This window comes from Pelodiscus sinensis, chromosome 1 (assembly GCF_052426305.1).
Source record: "Pelodiscus sinensis isolate ZL-2025 chromosome 1, ASM5242630v1, whole genome shotgun sequence".
Classification (NCBI taxonomy): Eukaryota; Metazoa; Chordata; order Testudines; family Trionychidae; genus Pelodiscus; species Pelodiscus sinensis.
In genome coordinates this window covers 69,694,725-69,715,612 of record NC_143052.1, presented here as the reverse complement: position 1 = coordinate 69,715,612, position 20,888 = coordinate 69,694,725, and the positions used below count along the sequence as shown (strand labels likewise).

The following is a 20,888-nucleotide window of genomic DNA, read 5'->3' as shown; positions in this document are numbered from 1 at the left end:
GGTTAAGGAGGGTTCTTTTATAAAAAAAGGTTAAACAAACAAACAAACCTCAGTCTTAAACCAAGACTTTATCCCCAGGCTTTAACGTTACCCTGCCCATGGGTCTCTGGCACTTAACTCCTGGGTGCTTCCTAACTTCACCTAACTGCTCCCTTTGCTCTAGAGACCCACCATAGGAGCTAGCTCCAATCCAGGGTGGTCTTTCCTGCCCAAGGCTCAGCCTGCCTCACTCTTTCTCTGCCAGCTGCCTACTAGCAGCCATCCATAGGTCCAAGTGTAATCCAGTCCTCTTTAAGTAGGTGAGTTGGGCTTAAATCTCCAGTCCAGGGGAAGCAGAGTGCAGACTATCCATGGAGACCGGCCACCCTGTCATATTTTATGTGTTTTGCTTTGTAACTATAAAAGGGTTTGCTATGAAACTGGAAACTCCACCAATTAGGAGAGGGGCATTAACAGGTGTGAAATGCTGGTTTACCACAACAGATGTCATTTCCTGCCCCAAAAAAGAAGCCCTGTGGGTACCAGATCAAGAGCCATTTTTTGTTGTTAGCACATTGATTATCTAGTAGCCCCACTGATTCTTGGGTGGGCTTCCTGCTTCTGATCCACTTTCCTGTTAGTTGTCATCTATTGCTAACTGCTTTTCAAATTATTTCTAGCAGAGGCTGAGGAGGAAAATCATTCTGCCTCCTGCTGTGGTGGAGCAGTCGTTATTGGAGTTTGGAGGAAGTGTACTAGAGAAGGCTTCCAGATCAGTGCTGAGGCTGCCTTTGGTACAAACATTTGTGACTGATGAAACCATCAGAAAAGATTCAGGAAAAGTAGAGATGGTCAAATCCTCTCGTGCCATTAAGCTTGTCAGCAGTTATGGTGTTAAGACAAACCCATTGGCATTGGAGTTGGTGGCATATAGGTGAGATGTGCCAAAAGCATTGGTAATGGGATAGATGCACTACCTAACAATTCTGGGAATCCTCGGAGCAATCCCAAAGTGGCTGGATGTCACCAAGACCAACATTCTAGCTGCGAAGTCCTCACAAGCACCAGACGGGTGCAATATTGGCTTTGCGTTACCTTTTTAACAGAAGTTGAGATTTATCCCTTTTTCTTTTAGGAGCATCACGAAGGCTGTGTCTACACTGGTGCAATCTCACGCAAAAGCGGCCGCTCTTGCGCAAAAACTTGCTGCCTGTTTACACTGGCAAGTAAACTGATGTTCTAATGTATGAAATCAGGGCTTCTTGCACCAGAACTCTGACGCTCCCACTCAGGAATAAACCCTTTTGCGCAACTGTTCTTGCGCAAGAGGCCAGTGTAGACAGGCAACATGAATTTCTTGCGCAAGAAAGCCCGATGGTTAAAATGGCCATCAGAGCTTTCTTGCGCAAGAGAGCGTCTACACTGGCATGAGTGGCGAGGAGTCCTGTGGCACCTTAGGGTATGTCTACACTACCCCCCTAGTTCGAACTAGGGGGGTAATGTATGCATACCGAACTTGCTAATGAAGCCCGGGATTTGAATTTCCCGGGCTTCATTAGCATAAAGCCGGCGCCGCCATTTTTAAAAGCCGGCTAGTGCGAACCCCGTGCCGCGTGTAGCCGCGCGGCACGGGGTTCGCACTAGCCGGCTTTTAAAAATGGCGGTGCCGGCTTTATGCTAATGAAGCCCGGGAAATTCAAATCCCGGGCTTCATTAGCAAGTTCGGTATGCATACATTACCCCGCTAGTTCGAACTAGCAGGGTAGTGTAGACATACCCTTATAGACTAACTGAAGTATAGGAGCATAAGCTTTCGTGGACAAAGACCCACTTCGTCAGATGCATGCCGCTTTTGCAGATTCAGACTAACACGGCTACCCCTCTGATACTTGACACCCTACACTGGCATGGATGCTCTTGCCCAAAATCACATCTCTTGCGCAAAAGTACATGCCAGTGTAGACGCTCTCTTGCACAACTACTTTAACGCAAGAACTCTTGTGCTAAAGTGTTTTGCGCAAGATCACGCCAGTGTAGACATAGCCATAGAGTTCCAGCCTGAAACACCAATGCAGGGATTCCCCTCCCCCCCCCCACACACACACCCCACCCCTCCAGAACAAGATGAAGGAACACCCATCAAGGTAGCAGGAGCATCATTTTTAGACACAGCAACAACCCTGGAGACTGTATAAGCAGCTGCTGGGGAGCACTTATTTGAAAAGTGCTGAGAACTAGCTGGATCCTGCCTCCTTCCAGGTTCTGAGGCAGGCCTCATTTATTTGTTCAGGAGATAATATTTTAATTTGTTATATCCATGGATGCTAGTTCTTTCAGTAAATTCTCTACAAGAATTTCATTTGTCCTTATCATGCCCCTATCCCAGGAATATAGACAAGTTGAACGTTCCTTGTTGAGGAGTAACCACCTCAGACAATGAACAATACTTATGCCTGGGAGACTTCCGGCCCCATGTGGAGCTAACTCCTGGTACTGGGTGAAGGAATGAAGGAAAAACGTTCACCTTAATTCAAACTGAATTTACACAAGACTATCAACTAATTTTAAAAAACCCTACATGGTAAGAACTGCAAGTGCTAGAACATGGGTATTGCTAACTGGCTCCATTTCACAGCCAGGTGTAAGATGGAACTGAGGGTTGGCTAGTTGCTTTGCCCCCTTTATGCCCTTGGATGGGAGATGCAAGAGTAGGAAGGGCATAGTCATGGTCTGGTGGACATGGTTGGCTAAAATGTTCCAATCTCCAGCCTACTGGGAGCATGTGCACTAGAAGTAGAACACACGAGAACACTTGAAGAATTTCAGCTGCTAAAACAAAGTATTGTAAAAATGAATGGGTTTATTTTTCGGTTTCTAAGGTAAAGAGTCCCTTTTTGTATATACTTTTCTTAAACTGGCAAATTAACCATTGAAAAGGGGCTTATGTATACAAACATAATTTTCAAATCTCTTCGCTGTTTTGTATCCAGGTGTGTGAACAGGCTAATTAGTGGACAGGGTACATTAAGTGTAAATGGTGGGAGAAGAGGTGTGAATTCATTCCAACTTTAAGTCTTCCCCAAAAATGTTAAGGTCTGCTCTCCAGGATAGACTCTTCCTCTTAGCTCACTTTCTCCACCTCACTCTATTCCTCTTTCCTCAAGGTTGAAAGTAGGCTATGTCTACACTATGGAGTTTTTCCGGGATACCAGAGGTATCCCAGAAAAACTCTGCCACGTCCAGGGAACACGTCTGCTCTTCAGCTTTTTTTTGTGGAAGAGCAGATGCACTCTTTTGGAAGCCCTGTCTTCCTCCTCTCACAAAGAAGACGGGCTCTTCCAAAAGAGGAGGTTTTTCCAAAATTTGGCACCGTGTAGATGGGCCAAATTTCGGAAAAGCCTCTTCTGAAAAATCTATTGGAAAAAGGTACGCAATTTGCGTACCTTTTCCAATAGATCGTTGTAATGTAGACATAGTCATCTTTCTATTTTGAATTGCCAGGCTTTCAGTGATCTATCTCACACCCTAAAGTTAAACTTCCTGTTTTGCTATTTACTAACAGCAGTGCAACAGTTTTCAAATCTGTACATATCAGGGGTGAAAGTAACTTAAAATTTCTTACAGGTACTGTCCTACTGGAAGTTGGGTCATTGCCAGCTCTTTAAATAGCTCCCTTCAGACTTTTGCCAGAGCTCAGCCAGCTCTTGCCAGAGCTGTGCACCAGGATGCACCTTCTTACTTTCACCTCTGTTATATATATCCAACATGCAGGCCAATGAAGGCTGCTTCCCCATTGTTATATACTCTCACATACTCCTCAGTAAAATAATTATCTCTTTCTCTGAAGCTCTTCTGAGGATAATGATACTACCTGTCAAGGAAGACGGTGCTATAAGAGGCAAAATATCTGGCAGGGAAAAGAAGAAAATACTATATATTAGGGCTGTCAATTGACCTGTGTTAACACCTGTGATTAGCACAGGACAGGATTAACGCATTAATTTTTTTAATGCGTTAATCACAGGCAATAATGCTGCGCTGCCCCTTTGAAGTGCCACGCCGACGCTTTAAAGGGGCTTTACAACATGGAGCTAGGGATCAGCTAGGCACTCCAGCTGATCCCCAGCTCCACTTACACTGCCCCTGTGAAGTGCCATTTTGGTGCTGTGAAAGTAGAAAGAATCATATTGTAAGAGAAAGATTAATTATACTGTAATAATAGAATAAATTCAAGGAATACTGTTTGTCCCTGAACAGGAAAGAGAAATTATGTTAATGTTGTTTGTAGGTATGCAGGATGGATCAGAGTGGAGCCAGGTGTGTCTGGGATAACAGGAAAAGGAACATTAGGTGTTAAACAGAAAGTAATTGAGATAACCAGCGAGATATGGACAGGAATTTGCTGAGGCTTGATATGGAAATGAAGATATGTGACTAATCTCATGGGAATCGTGAGTTTTGCCCCCTTTTGTAATCTTGTTAATTTTGCTTTCTTTTGTCTGTATAAATCAAGGGGTCTGAGTCTTGTATGGTGCTCACATTTTCTGGGTGTATTAGCAGAGCGGCTTTGCTAATAAACAGAGTAGTCTGACAAATTTGTGAGTCCTGAGTCTGACTTTGACAGCGCTTTAAAGGGGCAGCGCATGAGGAGCTGGGGATCAGCTAGAGACTCCAGCTGATCCCTGGCTCCACTGTTGCAAAGCCCCTTTGAAGCACCGGAGCGGCACTTAGAAGAGGATTTGCAACATGGACCCTGGGATCAGCTGGGCACCTCTCCATAACAGCTACCATTTCACCGGGCACAGCTGGGGGAGGGGTGCATGACCCCTGGCTGGGGCAGGTCCAGGTTAATCTGTCACCTGTGCTCCTCAGCCAGAGTGAGGAGTGCAGTAAGCTGTTCACTTTTTCCTCGCTCCCTGATGAAGCGGAACAGCCAGCAATTCTCCCGTAAAAATCAAGGGGAGGAAGGAAGAGAGGGAGCTTCAGTCTCCCACCTTACCTAAAGGTGCACTATGGGGATGGGAGCCTTGGAGTTGGGGCAGTCCTGGATGGGAAGACACCTCTAGCCAGCCCCCTTCACCTCTCTGGTCATTCTGAGATTTATGAGAAGCAATACCATTTCTGACACAACCAACCTATACCTTGCTTTCAGTTATGATAAGAGGTATCTGCACACCAAATTTGGTGGTCCTAGCTCTTACCATTTAGGAGGGGTTCTTGAACAAACAAATGGATACACAGACAAACTTTCTCAAATATATAGTATATATACTAATGTAACTAAACTGTGTTATAGCTGTCTGATTCCTGAGTAGTTTAAATGCATTCATAGAGTCCAATGTCTGAAGAGATCATCGTGACTATCCACCCGGACCTTTCATATATCACAGGCAATAGAACGCCCCAAAATAATTCCCAGAACATATCCTTTACTAAAACAACCATTCTTGATTTAAAAAATATCACCATGACCTTGGTTTACTCTCTGACTGTGGAAATATCAATTTACAGACACAAAAAAGAAATATTCTTTTATTCAGGGTAATATCCAACTCTGCATTTTCCTGCTGCAGACAGTTAACTGAACAATGCTTTAAGTGTATCTGTATTTTCAAAGGAGGGCAATATTGACTATCATTAATTTTATGATCCCCGAGAATACTTTCTCTACAACTCAGCATGAGAAGTATAGCCAAACCTCTGATTGTCTGTGGGGGAGGGCAGGGGGAAGAATTTTTCTCCTGGGATAAAGCATTGCATGATGAGCCAGGTGCATTATGGGCTATTTTTCTATAAAAATTTTGGGTATGGGCTGCTGCCAGAGTGATAAGACAATTAAGTTTAGTCTGGTATCACATCAGAGTACTGGGCTTACAGTGTGGTCGTTTTAGGTAAGTCAAATCACATATAGCACATTCGGTATGTAAGTGTCTATGTCTACACTGGCAGCTTCTTGCGCAAGAACTGTTTTGCGGAAGAGTTCTTGTGCAAAATGTCTTCCACAAGAGCGCGTCTACACTAGCATGTGCTTTTGCGCAAGAGCATCTATGGCAGGGTGAACGCTCTCTTGCTCAAGAAAGCGCTGATGGCCATTTTAGCCATAGGGGTTTCTTGCACAAAAAAATCATGTTGCCTGTCTACACTGCCTTCTTTTGCAAGAGCTCTTGTGCAAGAGGGCTTATTCCTCGTGGGGAGAGGAATAACTCTTCTAGAAGAAGCCCTGTTTTCCGACATTGTACTGTAAATTTATTTGTGCAAGAACGCGCTTGCAGTGTAGATACCTGGCAAGTTTTTGCGCAAGAAGAGCTGTTCTTGTACAAGAAGCTGCCAGTGCAGACATAGCCATAGTGTTTATGTGTTAAATAGATACTTTTGCTTTTTCCGTGCCACCCTCCCCCCTCAACTAGAAGCACGAAGGGCAGGGGGGTATTTTAATTCAAGCTAGTTGCCACTTTAATGTCAAATCCAACCCATTGGTATTAAGGCCCATCTTTTAAGGCCTCTCTCTGATCTACCTCTGCTGCAATGTCACTTATGCCCTTGTGCTGAAGCAGCATTAGGTCCAGAGTGACCGAGTAGACTAGAGGCTGCCAAGTGAGCAAGACAAGAGCCTTATGGCAGTGCTGACATAGAGGTAGGACAGACACTTATTAAAATCTTATGTAGAGAAAAACAGGTTGATGACAGAGGAAAAGGAAATAGAAAGTAAGAAAGGAGTTCTCATGATTCTATAACCCATCTCAGGATGAAGCCAAGAAAACTTTGAACTGCATCTTTGGAGTTATAGTTAAGGGAGTATGGCACACACTTAGTATGTTATAATTATACATGTAGATCCTCAATCTACTTTTCCTCCTGGAATTGGACTGAGACCTAACAAATTCATTCTACCTTGGCCACCAAACAGTCATTTAATTGATACAAACTTTCAGTTCTCACTCACTTGCTCTGGATGTGAAGCAGAAAGGCTCAGTATTCTATTTCCCCAGAGTCACTCGGTCATCAAAAAATGTGTGTGTGTGTGTTTATAATGTCTAGATATAAGACAAAATAGGAGACTAGATGATTATATAAGCTATAGGACATTACACACAGTCTGCTGTTGCTGGAATGGGGCTCCTTGCTGACTTCTTTAGGGAAGCTGTTTAGTGCGAGTCTCATGAAGTGTATGGAAGATCATTACTTGACAATAGTCTTAGAAATGTAGCCATGTTAGTCTTGTGTAGCTGAAGCAAAATACAGGACTATGCAGCACTTTAAAGACTAACAAGATGGTTTATTAGATGATGAGCTTTTGTGGGCCAGACCCACTTCCTCAGATCAAATAGGGGAAGAAAATAGTCACAACCATATATACCAAAGGATACAATTAAAAAAAAAGAACACGTATGAAAAGGACAAATCAAATTTCAGAACAGAAGGGAAATGCGGGGTGCGGGGGGAAGTAAATGTCTGTGAGCTAATGGTATTAGAGGTGATAATTGGGGAAGCTATCTTTGTAATGGGTAAGATAGCTAGAATCTTTGTTGAGCCCCCTGCGTAGAGTGTCGAATTTTAGCATGAATGACAGTTCAGAGGATTCCCTTTCAAGTGCAGATTTAAAAGGCTTCTGAAGCAGGATGCAGGTAATTAAGTCGTTGAGACAGTGTCCTTTCTGGTTGAAATGGCAAGAAACTGTTTTTTCTTTGTGATCCTGTCTAATATCTGTTTTGTGGGTCTGGGAGACAGACCCATAGTCTCCTATAGATAACCACCTAACCTCAAGATGATTCTTACCAACAACCACAGGACATACCACACTAATACCAACCCTTGTACCTTCCCTGGCAACAAACCCCGTTGCCATCTTTGTCCACATATTCACTCTGCTGATACCATTATTGGACCTAACCAAGTGACTTATAAGATCAAGAACACATATTCCTGCGCATCCAGAAATATAATTATGCTATCATGTGCCAAAAGTGTCCGTCTGCTTTGTACATTGGACAAACGTCTCAGACACTTCGCCAAAGGATCAATGCCCACAAAACAGATATTAGACAGGATCACAAAGAAAAAACAGCTTCTTGCCATTTTAACCAGAAAGGACACTGTCTCAACGACTTAATTACCTACATCCTGCTTCAGAAGCCTTTTAAATCTGCACTTGAAAGGGAATACTCTGAACTGTCATTCATGCTAAAATTCGACACTCTACGCGGGGGACTCAACAAAGACCCTAGCTATCTCACCCATTACAAAGATAGCTTCTCCAATTATCACTTCTAATACCATTAGCTCACAGACATTTACCTTCCCCATCCCCACATCCCCCTTCTGTTCTGAAATTTGATTTGTCCTTTTCATATGTGTTCATTTTTTTAAATTGTATCCTTTGGTATATATGGTTGTGACAATTTTCTTCCCCTATTTGATCTGAGGAAGTGGGTCTGGCCCACAAAAGCTCATCATCTAATAAACCATCTTGTCAGTCTTTAAAGTGCTACATAGTCCTGTATTTTGTTTCTACTTGACAATAGTGAGTCTTAGGCAAAGGCAGCTACAGTGAAATGTCACCTTCAGACCTTCTCTTCTAAGGTGCTTCTTAGGGAAAAGAATGGAATACTATAAGTTATGCCAGTGGTGCACAGTGCAGGTACGCCAGTGGTGCAATGTATGGTTTCGATTGAATAGTTAACACTCTCTCCTGCTCCTTGTCCCAAACAACCATGAGCATCCTGGGAAAATTGGCTGGTACTAATGCCTATGTACACTGACAATAGGAGGCAAATAGATTACTCATATATAAATATTTGGGGATACTGCCATTGAACTAGTAGGACAGCACCAAAAATCAGTAACACAAACAGTAACCTTACTATTAAAACAATAATACAGTATTGGTCACACGAGGAGCGTGGAGAGCTAAGTTGTGGGGCACCGGGGCGGCCTGGCTGTGGGGCACTGGGGCGGCCTGGCTGTGGGGCACTGGGGCGGCCTGGCTGTGGGGCACTGGGGCGGCCTGGCTGTGGGGCACCGGGGCGGCCTGGCTGTGGGGCACCGGGGCGGCCTGGCTGTGGGGGTGTGTCCCAGTCTGGATGCCAACTGGAGTAACCTAGAAAACAAAAATGTATTTATCAAGTCATGTGACATAGAAAACTACATAATTCAGTTAACAATGTGTGACTGGGATACATACTTGTTAATTTCTCACGTTCTGGATTTTCTGGTGGGAGATGAGAAAAATGTTAATATGGCTGTCATTGAATCATAGAATCATAGAATACTAGAACTGGAAGGGACCTTGAGAGGTCATTGAGTCCAGTCCCCTGCCCTCATGGCAGGACCAAGTACAGTCTACCATCCCTGATAGATATCTATCTAACCTGCTCTTAAATATCTCCAGAGATGGAGATTCCACAACCTCCCTGAGCAATTTATTCCAGTGTTCAGCTTTATTTTATTAATGAAAAATGGATAGCCCATTGGTGCTGCTGCTATTATGAATGACAGTCTAGGGTTTGTGTTTTCTTCCTTCCTGGGCAGGATTTGCTTCTATTTTATAAGGGTGTTTAAAGTATTAAGATAAAAAATTGCAGATTTCTACAGAGACTAGTTGAGTTAGAATTTAGTCATAATTACTTGAAGCCAAAGTACTTGAGCCAGTTCATTCAGCAAATCATATAAAGTGACCCATAATGTGAAAGGCACAAGAGAAAAGCAAGAAGTGGCAAATACCATTTAGATGTATAACTTGTTGACTGAACTCACACTTCAGGTAGATTTCCAAATGACCAAAAAAATGACCTGTGTCAACAAAACCTGCATCCCCAGCTGACAGTGCAAAAATTTGGCACTGATTTTTTTTTTTTTGTCAATTGATTTTTTAAAAAAGGTAGATACAGTAAATAAAGTTGGTATAACAGAGATGAGGGAAACTGTAAATATAAAAAGTGGGATTTATTGTTTTCAAAGAGTTTTTAAAAGTGCAATTAGCACAAACATTTGTGTGAACTTCCTCACTGGGCTGGATGGGGAAAGCATATAATACAGAAAGAAAATTCATTAATGGCTAAGTCCCATGGAAATCAGTCACATGCCAGATCAGAACAGCACAGATGGATATATTTGCAGGAGCTAGCCTTAAACATTTGAAAATTCTTTTTACCCCCCTGTAGCCAGACACAAACCCCATCTTGTTTTTCCATGAACCCCATCTTGTTCCCCCCCCCAGAGAGCAAGAGAAAGGCAGTCAGCCTTTGATGCCCTGGGAACGCAGGTGTGCTGCCTGTCCCTGACTCTACCATAAACAGAAACCAGACAGTAAATGGGCTAGCTGACGACCCGGGGCCTCCCGTCGCCCTGATGGCTAGTACCAGTAATTGACACGCCTGCACTGTCCCAGGAGAGGAATCTTCGCCCATCACATACCAGAGGTGCCCATTGTCTGCATTTTCCCAGGTGTAAATTATGCTTTGCACCCTTCGTGGGAAACTTGGCATTCAAAGCCATTTTTCCTAATTGGCCATTTGAGCCCAGGAAGAAGCCTACATGACCCAGGGAGTATAAAAGAGGTTCAGCAGCCCACCCCATTTGAGCTCCAATCATCTATACCTGCTGGCAGGTATTGATTGTCTCCCGAGGTCTGTGGGACGCCCAACTTCTTCCCGAGGGATTGAGAGAAAGACGCTGGCCACGCCAAGTCTGGAACGCAGGGGTGAGAATATACCTGCTATGTGTCTATTTTGCATGCATTTAATAAGAGCTCAGAGAACCAAAAGGGTTTCATGGTACCTGTAAGTAACTTATTAGTGTAATTTCTGTCCTGTCCTTTGTAGTGGCTGTGTTATCTGTAACACAGCAGTAGCATTTAACAACTAAGTTTACTCTGTAACAATAAAATAGTAACTGTTTAAGCTTTAACCTGACTCCTTCAGTTGCTGTAACAGAACCAAGCACAATTTAAAAGAACTTCAGCCGGTCATAAGGGACTCACTGCCCTGACCCCCCCTCTCAGTGACACCCCCTCTCAGTGACAATGTTTCTGGTAATCCTTTGGTGCATGAGTCTGTGACATCAGATGCCATGGGCTGCAAAACTTGCCAGCAGAACTTCACAGTCAGGAAACAAAAAATGTAAAGTTTTAGGTATTTGTTTGGTTGGAGCACCTGTGAGCCTAGTTAGTTGGGATATTCATTCTGAAGATATCTATTTTTATTTTCTGTATTGGAGTTTGTCCTTTAAGTGTCTCTGCACTTAGTGAAAATACTACAGATGTTAACGATGGTTCCTGACTTCAGTGGGATGCTACATAGCAGTAAGGGTCTCTCTAGCAGACCACTTTTTTCTATTTTTTGGAAATTATAGATGTTCTTCATTGTTGGCTTTTCTGCTCCATGTCAGTTCTGAATTCAGATGTAAAAATTCTAGGAAAAGTACTCCAGCTGACTTAATAATGTTAATAGCTTATTTAGCCTTGTGCAGCCTGAATATCTGCCACATTTCCCCTGCCAATTACTCATCTTTGCTTTCCATAGAACACCCTTAGCAGATTCCCTTGCACTTACCACAGAGCGTGGTCACACACTTTTCGCCATTGCAGTCACTACACGCTGCTCCTGTTTTATAAGGCTGCATTGGATAATTCCCACTGCAAAGCAGAAAAAATCATTTAATCCTTTGAGAGGAAAATTTAAATATGCACATCCTGGGTGAATTCTGCATCATTGCTGCATGTGCACAGAATTCATGGCCCCCACAAGATTTCTTTGCTTCCCTGCAGAAAAGTGACTTCTGATGGGGAAGCAAAGTGAAACTGCAAAAGCAGTCATTCATCCCTTCCCAGCAGTGGAAGCAGGTCAGTTTGGGCACCCAGAACAGCTGGTAGAGATGAAAATCACCACAGAGGTGGGGAGGCTAGGAAGTCATCCATATGTGAGTGTGTGAAAGAGAGAGACACACACACACACACACACACACATTGTCCTTCTCACTCATTATTGGAGCATGCTTAATGTGGTAGGGCTGGGCTATAGGATATTTCTGAGGAGGTAGATGTGTTGCAGGCTCTGTCCCCTCATGCAGAACAGAATGTAATAGCCTCCTTAGTGAATTTTTCCCATTGTTTTTGTCCTTGTTTTCTCAAGAGTATAAAACAGGTGTAAAAATTTTAAGGCTTCTTTATATTTCCAGTGTGGTGCAAAGGAGTCTTTTTGTATAGGACAATATGACCTTATGAACCAGGGCTACTTGACATGCAGCCCACGGGCCACACATGGCCCGTGGCCTGTTTGTTTGAAGTATGTAGTGTGATTTGGGTTTACGCAGGGCTCAATACGTGGCCCGCGGGTGGGATCCTTTGAAAATGGCCTCCACTAGGAACATGTTCCACAACAGCGAGGTGTCTCCCAGGTGGAATGAGCACTGAAAGATGTAAGTGGATGGGCTGGCTGGAACAGATGGGCATAGGGTGTCAGCGTTTCTAACCCCCCGAGGAGGTGCCGGGAGCACCAGGGCATTTTGTGAAAGAAGTTATTTGCATATATATTTGCAAATATATGCAACCACACTTAAGTCGTGGCCCTTGCCATGTGCCGTGAGTATCATTGTGGCCCCCGGGGCTTCCAAAGTTGAGTAGCCCCGTTATAAATGCTTATGTTGCTCTAGTGATTAGACCTGGTCTAAATTTTTGCACTGAAAATATTTCCTATCATAATGTGCTTCAGCAACAGTTTGCTACTGACCTTTCTGGAGATGGTCAGTAGCCAGCATAAATTGTGAGTTTGAGTCCCCAGCCCTCACTTATTCTTCAATTACTTGTGATGTAACACTGAGAATATGATTGCATATATTTGCGGACTAATAGCTAGAAGTAACCGATCAATAGTAGCTACATTAGACATGGGGGTTAGAGATTTCCTTCAATGCTCTCCCTTCCGATTATGCATCCATTGTATATTGTAGTTTAAATAAATTACCAAAATAATTGAAACCAGCATGATTATACTCTGTTATTTTAACAAATAAAATATGCAGAATTTAAGAATTTTTAATTTTTGTTACAGAATTCTCCCAGAAGAAGAAGTGTTATAGTCACATAAGAGTACTTTGGGGTAAAAAAGCCCTTAACCCAGAAATATGTTTTTTTTTTTAAATAAAATCATTTGTTTTAGATGTTTCTCTGGTGCAGACTATGAACCTCTCACATTAGGGAGTGGCTACTCATGTGACTCATCCTATTTAAATGAATGTGTTCTTCAGGGTATGGGAATCTGGTTCTGCATTACTATAACCTGTTTTATTTAAAGAATTTATACCACAGTTCTGTAAGACTAACTTGAGGATATTTCTTTAATGGAAAGGATCTTATTTCTGGAGTTGGACTTTTCAATAGCTGCCAAGTCTGAGTGGGGGCAGTACAGGCAAGTTGACAGACTTGCCAGGCTCCTGAACTGTGGTGGTGGCATGGGGTGCTGTTTCCAGGGTCTTGGAAGGAGTAGGCCTCAGGCAGAAGGGGCGGGGCTGGGCAGGGGCCCCTCAGCACTGCCCAGACTGCACATCACCCCAGCACTGTCCAGAGCACACTGTGTTGGTCTCTGGAGCACCACACAATTCTTCAGCAGAGATTTAAAAGTCCCAGAGTTCCACTTGGGAGCCCTAGGCCCCTTTGAATCGCTGGGCCCTGGTGCAGTCCCCCGCTTCCCCGCCACCTATCTCTGTCAATGGGTTTGAAACTGTAGCAGAATTGCAGTGTTACTATGAGGGAAAGCTGCTCTCTTTCCCCCAGTTTTGACTGATTTTGAGTTACAATTCAAACTGGAAATGCAGAATAGGAACAGGAAGTTATGTGGCTACTTTTTGGCTGGAGGATCTGATTATATAAAAGATTCATTTCATGCCTTGCATATGTGTGATCAGGTAGTATGTTTTTATTAGAAAATAGTCAAGCTTACCCATGTCAGAAAAACAGCAACACTGGCTAGTTTGCAATTTGTCAACTTGTACTAAAATGAGTACACTGTTTGCCTCTCAACTTCTTCATGGAGAGTGACAAAATGAAACTCTAATTGGCAATTTGCATTTCAAACTGCTTTATTCCTCCTCCTCTGAAGGGCAGTTTTTAATTGTTTATCTGCATAACTTCGTCAGATTTTTTGAAAGGGCGATTGTGCAGACTGTGGGGGGAGGGGAGACAATGGGCAAGGTATCCTTTCCCCATGCCTTCTTAGCAAAGGTTCATTGCAACTGTTTCGCTTGGGCACAGCTCTCTGGGTGGATCAGTCAGAGTGGAACTGCTTTGGGATCTTTAAAATGATATCAACTAACTTACGCTGGTCCGTAGTTGCAAACAAAATGTGCTCCATTGGTGAGTCCTTTGAAACCTGTAACACTAGGACAGAGGTGAACTGCACAGCCAACTTTGTAACTGGTAGCCCAAACAACCTGAAAAGAAAACCAAAGTACATCACACATTTCCAGGACTACACAAAGCCTGCTGCACTTACGATGTTCAACAAGAAAAATCCAATTGAGGGGTGTGTATCTTGAGTGTGTTTTGCAACAGTCCAGGGAGCCATTTAGATGAACAATTGTTGTATTTATTATTTGACTTGTGATTGTGTAATGTTGGAATCAGACATTCTCTTTCTTAGGCTCAGATCCTCCCCCTTCTGCAGAAAAATTCTCAGGGCTTGCGAGGACAGGGGAGAAAAATCTAAATATCCTCTCACTAAGTTCTCCCCAGATCAGACTGTCAGGGCATGCCTCCTTCTCCCTTTGTGGCAGGTTCAATGCCAGAAGCAGACATCTCATGGTTCTCTCCCAAAGGCCCAGGAATATCTGCATGTGGGTGCTATGTCTCCAAACCAAGGCCAATAAGTCTCTTGCTGCACAGCACCCTCCTTTGTCCCTTTTTCTTTTAGCACAAAGTTCTCCTAACCCACACTTGTAAATTTTGTAAGTGACTTAGATTACAACTTAGAACATGTGGAAGGGCAAAATGCATGTCTGCCTTGTTCTTTACAAAGACCACTAATGGTTTGAAATCAAGATAGAAAACCAAGAATCACCTGAGTGTAATGGCCACATTTTCCAATACAATTGCGAGTCTCAAAATTGTAGTTTGTGACTTCATCATACCAACTCTTGAGAGCTGCATTCACAGAAAAGAGAGAGAGAGAGCCAGTCCAAATGTTTTCTCCAACTGGAGTAAAATCAGGGTGTACTTTTCCAGGTATTTTAAGATAGACATTATGATCAAAGATGCACCGCTTTGCCCAGGCTTTGGCAGTCTTAGCTAAAGCAGAGTCCCAGGTCTGTAGGATGAAAAAGACATGAAAATTACTTAAAATGCAATTACTTATACAAACTCAAACTTGTTTAACAGAAACTTTTCTCTTAATCCTTCCTGCCTCCAAGACATGTAATCTTGGACTCTTCTCTGCTTGTCTTCCTGCCCTACATCCAGTCTTTCCTAAAATCCTATCATTTGTTCACTTTATCTACAAAATCCACTCTTTTCCTCCTTCCCTTTATGTATTGTAAGCTATTTAATATTTGTGCACTCATCTCTGAGATGCAGTCCATTAAATATGTAAGACTGGATCATGGCATTGAGCCACTAAGACCTAGGATGATGCCAGTTAGTCCAAGATGAGCTCTGCAAACATTCTACTTTCTCTGCACAGGCATGCATGTTTTTCATCAGTCATTCGACTGACATAGACTCTGCTCTGCTGATCAGTGCTGGTAGTAGTGGTGCTGTAGCCATACCTACCTGTCTCTGCCCTCCTTAATTCCCCAGAGTGCAGGGATTGCTATTATTAATGGGCCATGCACACTCACACAGGTGGGTGAAACCTTTCTTGCTCAACCTTGCATGGCTGCAGAGACAGCACTTGCATTCTGGGCCATAAACATTATTTAAACAAAGAAAAGGGCAAGAAATGCACATTTTACATTGGTGTGCACTCAGTCCTTAGGCAGCACGTCTGAAGGCCACCGTCACACTCATGTTTTGCCTGCAGTTTGTGCATGGAAATTCCTTTGATGTTAGGTCATGGCTTGTGTGGCTTCCAAGTAAGAATGTGCCCGCTAATATTGTCCCTTTTGGCTGGCCTGAGTTTGTACCCTAAACTAATATATTAAAGTTTCTCTGGGGTGAAAAACTACACACAAATGGTTTTTTTTTCCTGATAGACAAAGGTCTATTAACAATGGTCAAACTAATCTTGGCCATTTCTCTGATTTGATTAGTAACCTACTGAGCAATCTAGTATTGAACCAGTAGCTAGTTTAATAGTAGCTGTATTTATAGATCTCAGCTTTTCAGCTCAAATGTTGCTACTAACAGCCTTCTCCCAACCACACCATCTATAGTGGCAATATATCCACTCTATCTCAGGAACATCTGCACAGAAGAAGCGATTATCCGAGGTGGGCTCAGCTCCTTTGGTTTTAGGTCGTCTTTGTACCACAAAGCAGAGAAGCTGGACTAATGAATGAAATACTGCAGTCACATCATCTTAGATGTGCATGGGATATATGGTAAATCCAGAGCTGAGCAACACATGCTTCTGGTTACTTGGTTCACACCAGACTTGGCATAGGTTCTATTACTTACTCCACAGTAGACAGTTTAGGCTGTGAACATACAATGCATTACCTAATCTCTGATGGGGCTCCAGTAGTTGTTAACTAGTACCAGTTCTAGTGCTGTGCAGACGAGACTTAATATTCTAATGTTCACCACACCTTGGCAAGATAAGGCTGATGTGAGCCTGGTGAAGCTGAGAAACTATACCATAGTGCTGTCTGACTGCATCCTTGACACACCTGGATCCATTTCCTGACAGAAGGTGCTAGACTATTACAGAGCCCCTGTGCCAGCTTTTCAATGGTTAAAAAGGCCCTCTGTGGAGGGGCTGGTTGTAAGAGGCCATTTCTGCCTGCTTTAAGGTGCTGGCAATCTCTGCTGTTTTTGAGTAGTTACAAACTTCATGCAGAGCTGTCAAACTATGACCTTTTGAATGAGAGGAATTGAAAATGCAACACATTGCAAACTCTGCCCTCCATAACTGAACTTGTTTAAGGAACCTTTAAACATTGAGGGCTCAGTCCTGAGTTCAGCTGTCCACCTGCACAGAGAGTAGAGGTCATACCCTTTACTTTCCTGCACAAGCTGTCCTCTCTTCAGACTGTGGGCATTGCTATGATGGGACAATTGCTTCTGTCATGAGGAAGAGGACTGGTTGGGCAGAAGCAAAAAATGGGAAAAATCTTCATTTTGATCCTTTACTATGCTGTCCAGCATACCAGAGGAAGGACAGGAGGGAAAGTAAATTGTGCCTGTATTATAATGGCACTCAGAATCTATTTGGTGCCTACCTTTCTCCTGAAGCAGCACAGCAGTGCGTTGCTCCGACTCAGGCAGCACTACAAATTGTCAATCCACCCTTCCAAATGGAAAGATGGAATAAGTCTTTACCCAGTTGTAATCATTAATTGCTTTGTTCTTTTGTATTTACTATGATGTACTAACAACTGGAGTAGTTAAAATATTCACAGAACTAGAGAGAAAAGTACAAGGCTAATGTGTTAATTCAAAAGTACAATCCAATCAGGCCTGGATTAGCTCTGGATCAGGTCTAGGGCAATTCACTTTAGTGGGGCCCCAATATACAAGTTTTTTTTCCCAATTTTAAAACAAAATGGTTATGTGTGTGTGGGGAGAAGGCTCAGGGCTTCACATAGGATATGGGATGTGGGGAGGGGCTCAGAGTGTGGAAGAAGTCTCCAGGCTGGGCCAGAGGGTTGGTGTGTAGTGGGGGTGGGAGGGGCACAGCTGTTGGATTGGGCTGGGGATGAAGGGTTTGGGGTGAAAGGGGGGGGGATCCAGGCTGGGGCCAAGGGGCTTGGAGTGTAAACAGGCTCAGGACAGCAGGGGGGGGAGTGTCTGGGAGGAAGTTAGGGTGCAGAATGGGGCTCAAGGCAGGAGTTTGGGTAGGATTACCAGATGGTTTCAACAAAAATATGGGACACCCTTGACATTACATCACAATCTATATTACACCTTATTTAGAAAATACCTGACATTTATATTTTCCCAATTTGTTTCCTGAACAGAAAGTTCAAATACTGGACTGTCTGTTTCAAAACCAGACACCTGGCAACCCTAAGTTTGGGTGATGGAGGGGGCTGAGTTGGAATGTGGGGTGCTTACCTCTGGCATCTCCAATTTGGTGGCTCCGGGAGCTGCCCTAACCTGCAGGAACCACTCCTGCAGCTCTAGTTTCCATGATTCACAGCCAGTGGGAGCTGTGGGAGTGGCATCTGCAGGTGAGGGCAGAGCAGTGCATGGACTGAGCTTTCCCTTCAACCCCCCCTCCCTATTGCTGCATGCTGCTGCCTCCCATGCCCTTGTCAGCCCAGTGGATTAATGCAGCATCATATGGACATTAGGAGAAGCAGCCCAGGCCCCCGAGCTAAGGGGAACCCTCAAAAGCATCTGGACTTTTGGTGGCCTAGAGATCTTTTTGCAGTCTCCATTAGCCTGGAGCACTGGCCTGCAGTCCCTACAGCCCCTGCATTAATCAGGCCCTGAATCCAATTAAAATAGTGAAGATTTCCTTACCATGTGAAGCATGTTGCTGGCTGGTGGATTCACCTGGGACCGAAAGTTGTTATGAGCATTCACACAGTCCTGGATAAACTGTGTATCTTCTATACCAGGCAAAGTGTAAGAATAACAGGAACTGAAAAGATCTAGAAATAACTGAACAGCAAGGCACAGTCTGACTTTCATGATTCTCAACTGTTTTTGATCTCTCTCAAAATTTTGGAAGAATCTCTTAGTCGCGTATGGTGCTGTTTATCTGGGGATGCAGTTTCACTCTGAGGTCTCTCTTGTCAGTTTCATAAGATGAAATCCTGTTGCTATTTGAAGGTATGATAGGGACAGGAAGTGAATTGCTTCAGCAGTTTCAGCATATAGGTGTTGCTTAACTTTTTAAAAAATGAAGTAACGTACTTTAGAGGATGCCTTACATTTATGAGACCATAGTTAAATTCCCTCCTACAAGAGCTCACATCACATCTTTAACACATGAGGAAACATGGATAGGATTCCTACATCTGCTAACCTCTGAAAATCAATGAGGTCTACCTCTCCTCCAGGGCTATGTCTACACTCATGGCTTCTTCCGCGAGAAATAGGCACATGAGGCTAAGTGTGGAATATTGCCACGCCTCATTTGCATACCTAATGAGCTGCCACTTTTGCAGAAGAGGCTCTTGAGCCAGAAGGAACTGTCTACACTGCCCTTTCTTACGCAATGCCATTATTCCTGAAAATAATCAGCGTAGCAGCATTGCGCAAGAGGGTTTTTCTTGTGCAAGAAGGGGCAGTGTAGACAGCTCCTTCTGGCACAAGAGCCTCTTCTGCAAAAATGGCAGCTCACTAGGTATGCAAATGAGGCTCGGCGATATTCCACACATGTAGAAAAGATGGCCTATCCAATGAGAAAGGCATCTGTGAGTGACTCCGGCTGTGATTCAGAAAGAAGCAGAACTGGAAACAGTTTTTGTTGCTCTTTGTCCTGAATAGATGTCTCTGGTGAGTCCTCCCCAACTTCTGGAAAATGCCTTTCACATCATCTGGATGGATGGACAACATGTGATGGTTGGAAGGATCTGTTAGTTCATTCTGCAGCCCCAGGAAAGAGGAGCCTTACAAACTATGGAGAATTCCTATAAGTGAAGTGTTTTCTGGCACAGGTGAGAGAAACTTGCTCAACTCTGCCTGTTGATATAGAACATCTGTGTTCTGTTGTCTGTGAGAACTGACATGCACTTGCCCACCACATGGAGCTGGAACACCTGGCAGGCCAAGCAAACCACCTTGAGTTCCTTGAGGCTGATGTGTAGCAAGAGCTTTTCTGGAGACCAGAGACCCTGAGTTCTGAGAAACCCCAAGTGAACTACCCAGACTACTGCAGAATTGTCTGATGAGACACACTGATGGTTGCAACCTTGAAAATGGGTCTCCTGCACACACTGCCAGAGGTCCTAAACTCCAAAGAAAGGAGGTGGTCACTGAGGGCACATCTACGCAGCAGGGCTAAATCCAAAATAAGCTACACAACTTGAGCTACATCACTTGCATAGCTTAAGTCGAAATAGCTTATTTCAGCTGTTGGTGCTGTCTACGCAGCAGGAAGTCCAAGAAAGAGCACTCTTCTTCTGGCTTCCCTTAATTCTGGCAACATGAGAGTTACAGGAATTGGAGTAAGAAGTCCGCTAGCTGGAAATTATTTTGACATTATGTTGAAATAACTGCTTGTGTGTAGACACAGACTATGCTATTTTGGAATAACGTTAGTTACGCTGCTGTGTAGACATAGCCTGATGGGGGAAGTGTGATGACTGTGTACAGAGGTAGCAGAATCGAGAGGCAGTTGGCTCAGTGGGCGGCATCATGTCTCTGTGGAAGGCAGCATGGGGGTGCAAGTGCAATGAGCCCAGGTTTATCAGTTAATCACTCAAATGGTTACATGCTAGCATCCCTAATTTGAACTGACCATGAATGATTGTCACAATCTTATGTCTCCATTTGTTAGCTGATACTCCTCCATTATGTAAAGCATATCATATCCCAATCCTCATTATGATAAGCCTATGGGCATCTTCTAATCTCATTCTTTATCTACACTAACAAAGAAACAATTTAGTTGAAAATAACTAAACACTTACAGGCTCAGCATCTGAGGTGTGAAAAATGAGCTTCTTATATACAGAAAATTTACCCATTGTGTAGGAATTGATGATAAAGTAGTTTCCTAATCATTATTGGTTAAGCAATTCTGATTCACATGTTTTCATTTAAGACTTAGTAACTAGAGCTCTACAAGAAATGTGTAGCAAATCTCAAA

General features: G+C 43.5%; 1 protein-coding gene across 1 annotated transcript; it reads right to left on the bottom strand.

The window, feature by feature from the left end:
* Positions 1-2,144: 2,144 nt before the first annotated feature.
* LOC102454541 (glioma pathogenesis-related protein 1-like) lies at positions 2,145-18,922 on the bottom strand. The gene is made up of 6 exons (XM_025183860.3): positions 18,593-18,922; positions 15,030-15,275; positions 14,291-14,403; positions 11,529-11,611; positions 9,161-9,187; positions 2,145-9,076 (listed from the first exon to the last, which is right to left on the bottom strand). The coding sequence occupies exons 1-6, from the start codon at positions 18,761-18,763 to the stop codon at positions 8,757-8,759; spliced, it is 960 nt and encodes a 319-aa protein (XP_025039645.3). The 5' UTR covers positions 18,764-18,922; the 3' UTR covers positions 2,145-8,756.
* Between the last annotated feature and the right edge of the window lie 1,966 nt (positions 18,923-20,888).

Coding starts and splice junctions, on each gene's coding strand:
- LOC102454541 (XM_025183860.3), bottom strand. CDS start 18,763: ATGAAAGTCAGACTGTGCCTTGCTGTTCAGTTATTTCTAGATCTTTTC. Junction 14,404..15,029: donor AATGTGGCCATTACACTCAG/GTGATTCTTGGT, acceptor TTTTCTTTTCAG/GTTGTTTGGGCTACCAGTTA. Junction 9,077..9,160: donor AGAACGTGAGAAATTAACAA/GTATGTATCCCA, acceptor TTTGTTTTCTAG/GTTACTCCAGTTGGCATCCA.